Source organism: Melanaphis sacchari, unplaced genomic scaffold, assembly GCF_002803265.2.
Source record: "Melanaphis sacchari strain LSU unplaced genomic scaffold, SCAv2.0 Contig221_pilon_pilon, whole genome shotgun sequence".
Classification (NCBI taxonomy): Eukaryota; Metazoa; Arthropoda; class Insecta; order Hemiptera; family Aphididae; genus Melanaphis; species Melanaphis sacchari.
Genome location: NW_020271098.1, coordinates 834,242 through 847,441, shown reverse-complemented (window position 1 = coordinate 847,441; position 13,200 = coordinate 834,242). Strand labels below are relative to the sequence as shown.

Genomic DNA, 13,200 nt, shown 5'->3' with positions numbered 1-13,200 from the left:
ATCCTAAAATTCTCAAGATCCTAATTATTGGTTCAGTAGGACTTTAAAAGTCAGATGTGTTAACCTATAATAGAATCGGTTAACGTTTTTCAATGAACAAAATGATATTCGAACAACTTGTTAGTGGGTAAAATTGTCTGACCCCTATAAACATTCATAGAAGAAACAACAATCATACTTATAACCAATGGTAGGCTCTTATTTTGTAAACAATATTAAATAATCAATAAAAATTGTTATCACTATTATTTTAGTGTTTATACTTGGGTTTTGTAAGCTGCATCTGCCGATTCTGCCGCACTAGCCACTATTCACTAATGTACTATTTACTATTTAGTTCACAATCGATATGTGTTTAGTTTTTTTCATTACTTAGTTTTTTAAACTATTTATTTTTATTCGATTATCTTGATTTATTTTCATTATAATAATATCCGGTTACAACACTTGGTGTATCGCTAAGTGAGTTTGGTTTACCGAAGGTAAGTACAAACCGGTATACATGGACTGTGGAGTATTTATGAATGTAATTTATGTGTGTATTCTAGGACGTATTTTTCTAACATTTACGGTAGAAAACTGTTTAAATTATGAATCGACGCAGGAGAGCGTCATCAATTGCTAGTCGTGCAACTGATGACGAAGTAGAAAGTTCACCAGTTGAGCACATACGCAAGAAAAGACGAGTGGATCCGGTATATGTAATTTCGAATAGAAAATTTTATATCATACAAATATGTATATGTAAAATAGATAATAATATATTTTCAGACATTAATTGAATCAAAAAATTATATGTTAAAAATCAGTTGGTTACTAATATATTTGTTAATAGATTAATTAATAGTTTTTTGATTTAGCTGTCATGAAAATATAGAAAAAAAATGGAGATCTCAATTGTGTTTAATCAGCTTCTTATTCATATCATATATTTTATTTGTATTGTTAAGGACACATGTATATGAATAATTATGATAACAATTAGACTATTTAAGTATTTCATATCACATCATCAATATAAATTAATTATAATAATCATTAAAAATACTTGTTAGTTGATACATAATGATTAGAATGTAGATTTCTATGCAATAGCATATTTTTTCCCTTTTCACTTATTTAGATTTTTGTCATTATCTTCATGAATCGTAATAATTTGAATCTAATGGTGACATTTTTTACATATTTCTGCATATGTAATGGTTAATGTATGTTTTTGTATATTTTTACAAAATTTGAAATGTATTGCATATTACAGTAAAAATTTTTCATTAAGTATTTAAGAAATTTATTATTAAAAGTTGTTAGGTTTATAATTTTTAAATAAATAAAAAAAAATTTCTTGCATATTTATAGCATATTTTTATGATTAATACTGTAAATTTTATTGTATATTTTGATACTTTTTACTGCATAAAAAGCTCTAATAATGATTTATAAACTTGCTTTTAACTAGAAATTTTTATTAAACTAAATACTTTTTATATAGCTGAGTTTTTTGTAAATACTCTAAAAAGTAATAAGTAACTATTTATTATTTTGTAAAAGAAACAATAATATGTACTAAGTAAAAATTGTATGGTCTATTTAAATCATTGGTTACCAACCTTATTTATTCTACGCCTCCTTTGTAGATTTTCAAAAATCTTGCCTCCCCCCACTTATAAATTGAAAAAAAATTATAATTTTTTTGTTTACTTTAAATTTTATAAATAAATTATATAATATTCGGAAAGACTACTTTTTTACTGATGATAGTAATTATAAAATATAAATAATTGTAAATAATATAGTATTATAGTGGAATTTTAAATATAATAAAATTTGATAAATAAAAATTTTACTTTGTGATGACTGCTTGCGCCTCCCCAGCGATGTGTATACGCTCCCAGGTTGGGAACCACTGATTTAAATTGAGCAAAGCGTTATCAAATTATTAAATTTTTAATTAAAACACATCTTGTCTCTTATAATACTAATTAAAAGATCTAATTTATTAAAACAACAATTTTTATAACTCTTGTGTTTAAATTTAATAATTTTTAAATACAATCGTTTTATATCTAATTTTTTTCATAATTTAAAAATTGTAGAAAGTTGTAATTAGTAACACATTCAATCGATGTGGTTGTGTTGTAGGTGGACATAGTTCAATCAGTTTATGATACAATAAGAAACTTTAAAAAGGAAGATGGTATGCTATTATGTGATAGTTTTATTAGAGCACCAAAAAGAAGACAAGAACCAACATATTATGATGTAAATAATTAATTGTTTTTATTATCAAGAATAATATAAGTTTATATTTTTTTTTTGTATCAATTTTACAGGTTGTTTCTAATCCAATAGATTTGATAAAGATTCAACAGAAAATTAAAACAGATGAATATGATGATGTTGACGATTTACAAGCTGATTTGGAACTTCTTACAAATAATGCCAAGTCGTTTTATAAGGTAATTATAAATATTTTAGGTGATAATGGCATATATATTACATTTAAATTTTTTTCATTGATTCACATAGTTTATTTATTTTAAACAAAGTATTGTTTGATGAAAACAGAATTAAATATGCAATGCTTTGGATAACATTAAATATTTTATGTATATTTTTATTATTTTAAATAATTGTTTTAAATCATTATAAGAATTGATTCAAAAAATGAATAGTGTTTACTAGATTTGCCAAGTATTTTATGCTGTTGGGGGTTCATTTAATTAAATAAATAAAAAAATAATCTTAATCAAGTATAAATCATTTGTATTTCAATATAAACTTAATATGTTAAATGTTAATATAATATTTTCAGAAAAATTCTCAAGAATATAAAGATGCAGTAGAGTTGTGGGATGTATTTTTAGCGACCAAAAATAATATTTTAGAAAGAGAAGGAACACCTAAAGAAAAACTTGTTATTCGTGTAGGAAAACTGGTAAGTTAATTATTAATTTTTTGTCTAATGTGTTGAAATTGTTGGTTTTTACCATAAACAAATCAAGTAGTGAAAGAAGTGTATTTAGATGGTTTAAATATTTGTATAAAATTAATTTAAATTTTATTATTAGGGGAAGAGAGGTGGATCAGCTGCTTCGATGTCAAAATCTGAACAAACTGACGAAGAAGAGAGTAATTCATCAGTTGTAGGTGGAGATGATGAATTAGCTATGTGTGAAGATTTATTTACTGCTGTTATGTCTGCTACAGATAATGAGAATCGTTTATTATCAGCAGCTTTTCAACTCTTGCCTTCTAAAAAAGTAATTATATTTTATTTATTTTGAAAAATTATTTATTTAAGTTTAAATAGTGTGGTTAACTATTAATGTAGCTAACTATGGATCATTAAGTTTTTATTCAGTTTTTCTAGTAATTACTATCTCATCCTAAGATAAACAAGTCTATATTTTTAATATTTACTTAACTTTTTTCTTTTTATTTATAAATAATTTTATCAGTCTAGCTTTAAACTTAATTTTTTACTATTCAATTTAAGTTTAAATTTTTTTCCTTCTTTATATTTAGCGTTATCCAAATTATTATGAAGTAATTGAAACTCCAATTGATTTGCGATCTATTGCTCGTAAGATACAAGATGGAAAATATGCAAATTTAGCTGAAATGGAACGAGAATTGTTGATGATGACTAAAAATGCATGTTTATTTAATGAACCTGGTTCACAAATATATAAAGATGCTAAAACTTTAAAAAAAGTTATTACTAGTAAAAAGATAGAAGTAGATCATGGAAAATATGCACCAAGCAAAAGTAGTGAAAGAATAAGGTAAATTATTTTATTTAATAACTGTGTATTTATAGTTGATTGAATTATTATTTGCTACATAATATGTTTTTTGCATTATATTCATTACATTCATTTTTTTTTTTTTTTTTTTTTAATAACAATTTATATTAATATTAAAGGGCCAAACGTATGAGAGGTAGTCAAACATCAATGTCTGCTGTAACCGCTGCTTTACAGTCTGAAGATGAGGAAGATTCAGACTTGGATGAAGATACTGTGACTGATAGCCAAAGTAATGCTGATGGCCCAGATAATCCTAGGTGGCAATTATATAATGCTGTTCGTTCTGCTACTGGATTACAAGGTAACAAATTTAATATTTAAATTTTAAATATGTGTTATTGTTACTAATGAAACATTAACTTGAAATAATTAAATTAGGTAATTTACTAAGCGATTCATTCTGGAAATTACCATCCAAACGGTACTATCCTAATTACTATCATGAAATTAGAAATCCACTTTCATTAATGCAAATTGGCAAAAAATTAAAGGTAAGTAGTTATAAAAAAAATCTAATTTGCCTCATATCAATTATATTCTATGTTTAGAATGGTGACTATGGTACAGTAAGTGAAGTGGCTGGAGATATGAATGTGATGTTAGAAAATGCAAAAAAATATTTCACCCCAGACACAAAACAGTACAAGGTATAATTATTATAAATATAATAATGAGTATTTTTAAAGAATTAAAAGAATTAAAAATTTCATTAAATATATGTTTCTTTTTTATTCATTTGTATAAAAAATTATTTATACTATTTAAAGAAAAATATTTTTTATATTTATTATTTCTATAAATTGTTTTTTTCATGTTCAGGATGCTGTAAAATTACAAAAGGTTATGCAGACTAAGGCTCAAGAATTGTTAGATTTAGGACATCAAGTATGTACTATCATAGTATGTGTTATATATAAAAAAAATCTATGTAACTTTATTCTTCCAGTATTCTGATAGTGAAGATGATTCTGCTGATGATGATTTACAGTCAACATCTCGAACTTCTAAGAAGTTTGCTCGATCACCACGATGTCTTACCCGTGGAAAATACTTGAATAATATTCCTCTTAAGAGACGTTTATATGCTTTGTGCAAGTGTCTTATGGATTATACAGTAAGAGTGATATTCAGTATTTAAAAAACATTATATTGCTTGACTTAAATATGATTTATATTTATTTAATAGACTGAGCATGGCCGTGTACCTATGTTAATGTTTATGGAAAGACCATCTAAAAAGCTCTATCCTGACTATTACAAAGTTATAGCTGAACCAATTGATATGCTGACAATTGAAGAAAAGATAAAACAAGAAAAATACAAAAGTGAAGATGAAATATTACAAGACTTTAAAGTAATTTTTTGAAATAAATATTGTATTTTTATCATAGTTGTAAATATTGTAATTTTTTTATATTTTTCATGCTTTAGTTAATGTTTGATAATTGTCGTCAATTTAATGAAGAAGGATCACTTATTTATGAGGACGCAAATACATTAGAAAAAGTATTATTGGACCGTTCCAAAGAATTGGGACCTGTGTTGACCAAACCTAATAAAATGTAAGTTATATTAATTTGTTTAAAACAAATTTATTTTTAAAATATTTATACAATTAAAATAATATTGTAATGTAATATAGTGTTTCAAGTTCATTGTTGAAATTCCGAAAATCTCAACTTCCTCAAGCAACATTACAAAAAATGCGTACTTTGTTTAACACTATTAAAGATTTTAAAGATCAGAAAGGTCGTTTGTTATCTATTATTTTTATGAAACTACCTTCTAAAAGTGAATATCCAGATTATTATGAAGTGATAAAAAAACCAATTAATTTGGAAGTAATATCCCAAAAGTTGAAGAATAATTTATATGAAAGTCTTGATGACTTAGCTGCAGATTTTGTGTTAATGTTTGACAATGCTTGTAAATATAATGAACCAGATTCTCAAATTTACAAGGATGCATTGACTTTACAAAGACTTACATTGCAAACAAAATTACAACTAAGAGCAGATGAAGATAGTACACCTGATGTGCAAAGTGCAGTACAAGAATTGTTGACTTCATTATTTGCTAGTGTTTATAATCACCAAGATGAGGAAGGTCGATGTTTTTCTGATTCTATGGCAGAACTTCCTGAACATGATGATATTGATGGCAACAAGTAAATATAATTATAATTTTGATTGTATTTAAATAATTCAATTTAAATAATTTATTTAGGGTGAGAGGCTTATCTCTAGATCTGATTAAACGGAGATTAGATGGTAATCAGTATAAGCGATTAGATACTTTCCAAGAGGATTTATTTGCTTGTTTGGAACGAGCCCGCCAACTTTCGCGGACAGATTCACAAGTATTTGAAGATTCAATTGAATTACAATCATATTTCATTAGACAAAGGTTTGTCGTTCATTTTTTTTTTTTATATGTGTTACTTTGTCAAAGGTTCCTAACCTAAACTCCTGCAAACTTGAATTAGGAGTGTCATGAAATTATTTCAAATATTAAGAAATCATAGATATGTTTCACAGTTTAAAAAAAAATAATTTATGAAAGTTATAGTGTGTGTGTTTAATGCATTAAATAGTATATAGAATGTTTGGTCATATCTAGCTAAAGACAGTTTAGTGTAGTTATATACTATAAATACATGGCATACCATTATAGATTGCCTCTGAATTTAAATAAATAGTTTAAGGTGCTGTGAGCCAAAAATGTAAACCTCTGACTCAAGCAGTTAAGACTAGGATATAATAAATAAATAATATAGTTTTTACTATTATGGTTTGTTTAGACCATTTCATTTAGATCATATATTTTAATAAATTGATCCTAACTATCTGACAGTAAAATACTTGGGTTTGATATTTGATAGACGTTTAACTTACTTTAGTTCAGCACTTAAAAAAAATTAGGTAATCAGTCAATTTCAGAATAAAATCTATCTACTACTCTTACAATCTAAAATATCCATTTTTAATAAACTTAATTTTTAAAGTGTTATTATTAATTTAGTTTGTTGAAAATGGAAAGTGGGCTTTGATAGACATTTAGGTCAACTGTTAGTCTCACGTGTAATAAATTTGTCCTTTTCAAATTTTTTCGGCTCCCGCAATTCATCAAAAATTATTATTTTTACAATGACTTAAAAAAGTCACTATTTTTTCAATTAACCAGATTATACTACCTTTTGTTTAATTTTTATTGAATTCACTTATTAAGTGGATAGTCTATATTCTTCTATAAAATCTCAGATAATTCTCAAAAACATCTCAAATAGACCTTGTCTAGAGATTTACTTATTCTATCATTTGATTAGCACTACCAAGTGGTTTTTCTGGAGTTTAAATTTCATTGCTAATCAGGATCAAAGTCAAATATGGCCTTATTTCACTAACTCATATATTCTTGATAATTATTAGAAAATGAAGTGTATCTAGTAAAAATTTCTTTTGTTTACAGTATTCAAAATCATCATTCACAATCTGCCCCAGGACTATGACTTAATGACAGATTTATTTTTTATTAAACTTCTCTATGATATGATTAATTTGTTTTTTTCTATACATAAATTAAAAAATTTCCTTAAAGCCTATTCTTCAAATTAATTCCTTTTTGTTGCACTAATTATTAAAAATATAATAAAACCATAGCTTGACACATAGTCTTACAAATTTGAATTCCTCTTTCTTATTTTGTAATTATCTTACTCAGAAATCTATAAGTTTGAGAATATTAATCTTATACTATATTATTAAAACCGTATAATGCTGCATCTTGATTCTTAGATTGTTTTAATAATAATAAATATTAAAAAAATAATGTTGAGTATATGAGTATGTTATTAATTATAGAGATGAAGTATGTCGTAATGGAGATTTGTTAAATTCACCTGCTTTAAATTATTCGCTATTGGATTTATCATTATCAGTAAATGATATGAGAGAAAGAAAAATGGCAGAAGAATCTATTAGTGGTAATCCAGAAGAGGACGAAATTAAAACAGAAGATAGTGCCTTAGAAGTATATATTTTTATTTTCTTTTTAGTATTGAAAAATTTGATTTTGTTTTTTTAAATTTTATTCAAATTCTTATGTTTAAGGAGCAAGAAGAGAATACACCTCCTCATATTGCTGGAACTGCAGATGATTCAGTTTGTGTTAATCATTTAGTTTATAGAGTTGGTGATTTTGTTTATGCGGAACCCCAAGAACGTGGTCAAGAATTGATGATATTAAATATTCAACGATTATGGACTAATCAAGAATCACAACAAATGTTGTATGGAAATCATTTTTATAGACCAAGTGAAACTTATCATTTATCAACTCGAAAATTTTTAGAAAAGGTTTGTGGTTTTTATTTTAATCCAAAATTAGAATTTTTACTATGTTTGATTTATTTTTAGGAGGTTTTTAAGACTGATTTAAATATTACAATACCAGTTAGTCGAATTAAAGGTCGGTGTGCTGTTGTAAGTGTTAAAGATTATTTCCGCTATCAACCTAAAGGATTTGATGAAAAAGATGTATATGTGTGTGAATCTAGATACTCATCTAGATGTAGAAATTTCAAAAAAATCAAGGTAAGTACTGCTTGTATTGTAAAAATTAAGTAAGTAAATTACATGAATATTTTAGAATTGGGCTTTAAGCTTAACAGCCCCATGGAAATTAGTTGAAAGAGATGAACCTTTGGATCCTAAACGGGTCATGTCTGTATTCCGTGACCGTGTAGAAAAACATAAAGAAGAAATTGCAGAACTTGAAGAACATGAAAAAATAATTGAAAAAGAAAAACCAGTTAGTATTTTTGCTTTATATAAAGTCACATAAATTGTTGTTAACATAATTTTGTTTTATTAAACAGAATATAATAATTCAAAATCCTCCTGGGATTATTGATGATGGAAATGTTTATTATGAACAATATAATACTCATGTAGGTTTACTCAAACCAGGCGATTTCGTTTATGTAAAAAATGATCAAAATCAGATAGTTCAGGTTGATAAAATTTGGGTTAATAAGCAGTAAGTAAATATTTAATGTATAGAGGTTTAATTATACCTTTTAAAAGCCTACATGTTAGTGCTAGAAATCCTTTATCATAAATTAACTAAATCAATTATAAAATAAATTTATTCATATGTTTTTAATTTTTAGAGGAGCATTTGTTTTTGGTGCAGTACTACTAACTCCCATGAACCTTCCAAATTTTTCTGGTAGACAATTCTTTAAACAAGAAGTCCTGTTAACAAATAATGAAGAAACTGTATTAATATCAAAAATCACAGGAAAATGTTCTGTGTTAGAACATGCTGAATATATATCATGTAAATGTAATAAATAATTTCTTAAATTGCATTTTTTATTTTTATATTTATTTTATAGGTCGTCCAGCAGAAATAGCTGAAGATGATGTTTATCTTTGTGAATCAATTTATGATGAATCTACTAAACAAATAAAAGAATTACCAAAAGACGGTTTAAAAAAATATACTCATTCTCCAGCTGTAAATCAAGACGAGTTTTATTTCTTTAGGAGACTTATTCATCCAGTAAAAGTAAGTAACCTTATTGAAAATATTATTTAGTTTTATTAAAAATATTTATTTTTTAGGTTGGAGCTACTGAAAACAACACTCAATCAAGTGATGTTAAAACTGTGTACAACCAACACTATGATTCTGTATCTGTAAGATTAATATAATGATTTATTTTTGTATTTTTTATACTTCATCTTTATTCTGATTACAGAATGTTAATTCTCCAGCTATGCCAAAACTAGAACCAGCTGATACAATGACAGAAGATTCAATGGATGGTGGTCCACCATCTGTCAGCTCTTCTGACTTGGGTGAACGTACATTGAATACTTCAATAATCATGTCTACTCCATCATCATCTAGAAAAAAGAACCCTAATCATAAAAAACTTGTCACTGGTTATATATTATATACAAGTGATGTTCGTAAAGCTATTGTACAAAATAATCCAGATCGTAGTTTTGGCGAAGTTAGTCGTATTGTCGGCAATGAAGTAAATTATATTTAAAAAATATCACAGTTAAATCATTTACTAAACTCTTAATACCTTGATATTACAGTGGCGTAATTTATCACAGACAGAAAAAATGGCATATGAAGAACGTGCAAATAGATTAAATGAAGAGAATTATCCACAATGGCGTCAACAGACACACCAAGCTCTAGCTCCCCCAGAAGGTTCTGATCTAATTTGGGAATGTGGTTGGGACAATTGTGATTGGCAATTTGAAGATCAATCAGATTGTTTAGATCATGCTGTAGCTGATCAATATGGACATGTGCAGACATTTTTTGCGGCTATTCCTCCCAGTGGTATGTATTTTCTTTCATAAAATAATTTAAATATTAATCAATTTTTTGTTTTGCTATTCTTTAATTTTACAAGAAATTGAATTTCAATGTCAGTGGAGAGGATGTCTTAGAGTTAAAAAGACTGGTATTGCTCCATTTCCAAGTTTACATCGCCTAGTTAGACATGTAAAAGAAGTGCATATACTTAAAAATCCCGGGAAACCAGTACCATTATCAGAACGCAACAAGTAAATACAATTTATGTTTTATGTTCTGAAGGAGATTTAATAATATTACTTATGTATAACATGGTATCCATCAAGATAAATTAGCAATTATTTTTGAGAATATTAGATTAATTAATGGACTTATTTATGTTCAAAGTATAATATTTAATTAGATAATAATTTCCATTATAAATATTTTTTTAAATCGAATCAATTGAATTTAATATCTTAGGTACTATATTTATTTCTAACTTTCAACAATCATACTTTAATTTCAGAAATTTAATGTCGAGCACTCGCTCTGTCATTACTACAACTTCTGTTTTATCTGTGGCATCTGTATCTCCACCTCCAGTTGAAAATTCTAATGGTCTGTTTTTTTTCGAAATATAGTTTATGTTTAATTTAGCATGGCCATTAAAATTTTTATTAAAAAAAAATAAATAGTTCCTTAAAATGTTTTGTTGTATGTTTCCTTGGTTTTTTATTTTTAGAATTGTTGTTAGTACTTGTTTAATTACTTGAATACATTCATAATTTTTACTACAATATATTTTAAAAACTAGTATCTTCATTTTTAAATAGGAAAAAGTATAAACATTGTCTATTTTAAATTGCTGATATTACATTTTATTTTATTTAGCAGTTTGCATTAGTATTTTATTTGTTAGTTAGAAAAATTAGTGATGAATTCTTATCTTTTTTTTTTTTTATGTATATTATAGCTCTACACAAGCTTAAATTTTTAAGTCCAGGCTCATCATAAATATAATTTTATTAATGTAGTCCTACCCAATTATAAGCCATATTATCGAAAAAAAAAGTGAAATCAAAATAGTGAAAGAAATAAAAGAAAAGGTTACTTTATTACAAAATCAAAAATATCAATAAAATATTATTATAAATATAAAAGTATATAAAAAAATTTACAAAATTATAATATTACATTTGTAGTTTTAAGTTATAAGCGATATTTTTTAAATAATTAATTTTGTCGTTAGTATTGTAATATAAGGTTAGGTTAGATATTTTTTCTGAACAATTTTTATTTATTTTTTTTTGCACCAGCAATGAACTGTTTCTCTTAAAAGTCCTTTAAATTTGCTGATGTATAAATCTTTGATGTTCATATAGTATATTAGGTGTACACTATATTCATGATAAAAGTGATAATCGATATTACTTTGAATCACAATAATAATGACAGACTAACTGAAATTATATTATTATTTATAACGTTTTTTTATTCCTTGCTCATTATTTACTATAAAAACCAAGAGTTTTCTCCAAAAATTTGACATATTTTTTTTATTTTAATTTTAGTTTTGATACTTTTAATTCACTATTTATCAATTTGCAAATTTTTTTTTTTAATTTTTATGGCTGGTTACTGTCTAGTAATATCAAGTTTGATTTATTTTACTTCCATAATTTCACTCATAAAAATACATTAAATTCCCATCATTCTAAAAAGTTTAGAATGATTAAATTTTTAATTCACTACAAATAAATAAAAAAATAAAAATTCATAAAATTTATTTAAATTTAAGTTTGATTTATATCAAATCATAAATGTAGTTAAAGTTAAGCCAATTTTAATAAATATTTATGGTTTTGCCTGGCTCAAAAAATTAACACTGAGTGCATGGTCATCTCAATTCATTTTAAGAGCTGTAATGTATATATTATAATGTAGCATTATCTTTCATATGTTCATGGTAATTTGTTTAATAGCACATTTATAATCTACAATAGATTTTTATAAATAAATATTTTTAACTAGTTTAAATGATAACCTATTTACATTTTTTTTTCTATCTTAAAGCTCTTCAAGTGACTAGAATTATTAATGTTGCGTATTAAACAAATTTACTTGTATTAGCATGTTGTGTGTTGCTTAAGTTGAATTTAAACCGCTTTATAGAAATGTTGTTCTGTCAACACGATTGAAAAAAGAACAAATGGCTCAACCAATACCTCAACAATTTGCAAATCAACCTGGTAAGTTTTTGCTCTGAAATAAATATTTACAAGCTTTTTTGAAATAGTGAGTTTTTTAACAAGAAAAAGGTATGTAATCACTAGGAAAAATAACCGTTTATTTAATTAATAAAATAATTCAATTTTTTTTTATGTAGTTGGAGGAGCTGTCAATGTTTTAAATCAGATAAATAGGAATACTCCATCTCCCATGTCTCAAAATGGTATTTATACTTATAATATGTTTATAATAAACAATATAAATCCTAAATATAGTATTATTTTAATGATATTAACATTAATTTAGGTTCGGCAAGTAATAATAGCATTACTATTAGTAAACATCCTGAACCATTATTTGTAACTGTGCCACCAAGACCTACGAGAGTATTTCATTCTGAAGCTTATATCAAGTAATTAAAATTATAATAATCTTAATTTGTAATTGGTATTTACAGATTTTTAATATTTTTCAGATATATTGAGAGCTTAAATCTGGAAAGCAAGTCCAATTGGGAACGTCAATTGATTGCTACACAAGAAAATACCAAAGGACCAGATGATCCAAATTCACTTCCAGCTATACAATGGTTGGGAAAAGGAATTGGTAATCACGGAAATGTTTTAAACGCTTTATGGGCATTAAGAAATTTTATGATGAAAGACGCCATGGGTCTCTCAAAAACAGACGAATAAGTTACTGATTTTTTTATAATTTTGAAAACAGATACTGTTTTGTCAAACTCACTTAGCATTAGAAGGTTTTTTTTTTGTCATTAACATTAATTATTCATCAAGAAACAAAATGCATTAGTTTTTTTTTTACTATTATCTTAAAA

General features: G+C 25.6%; 1 protein-coding gene across 4 annotated transcripts; it reads left to right on the top strand.

Moving 5' to 3' along the window:
* Positions 1–255: 255 nt before the first annotated feature.
* Positions 256–13,195, top strand: LOC112594235 (protein polybromo-1). 4 transcript variants are annotated; one of them, XM_025338921.1, is made up of 31 exons: positions 256–482; positions 549–701; positions 2,140–2,259; positions 2,331–2,456; positions 2,813–2,935; positions 3,069–3,260; positions 3,526–3,785; positions 3,926–4,110; positions 4,188–4,300; positions 4,358–4,456; positions 4,629–4,694; positions 4,756–4,923; positions 4,996–5,163; positions 5,241–5,371; positions 5,452–5,976; positions 6,036–6,215; positions 7,670–7,838; positions 7,919–8,164; positions 8,225–8,401; positions 8,457–8,618; positions 8,686–8,846; positions 8,980–9,149; positions 9,208–9,380; positions 9,437–9,511; positions 9,574–9,855; positions 9,923–10,175; positions 10,249–10,402; positions 10,660–10,751; positions 12,520–12,585; positions 12,669–12,774; positions 12,838–13,057. In XM_025338921.1, exons 2-31 carry the CDS (start codon positions 591–593, stop codon positions 13,055–13,057), a joined length of 5,073 nt encoding a protein of 1,690 aa, XP_025194706.1. In that variant the 5' UTR covers positions 256–482; positions 549–590. The 4 variants fall into 4 exon arrangements, with proteins under 4 accessions (XP_025194706.1, XP_025194708.1, XP_025194709.1 ...); XM_025338923.1 differs by having other exon boundaries at positions 257–482; positions 549–695; positions 12,838–13,195; XM_025338924.1 differs by lacking the exon at positions 10,660–10,751 and adding an exon at positions 12,306–12,382 and having other exon boundaries at positions 257–482; positions 12,838–13,195.
* The last annotated feature ends 5 nt before the right edge of the window (positions 13,196–13,200 follow it).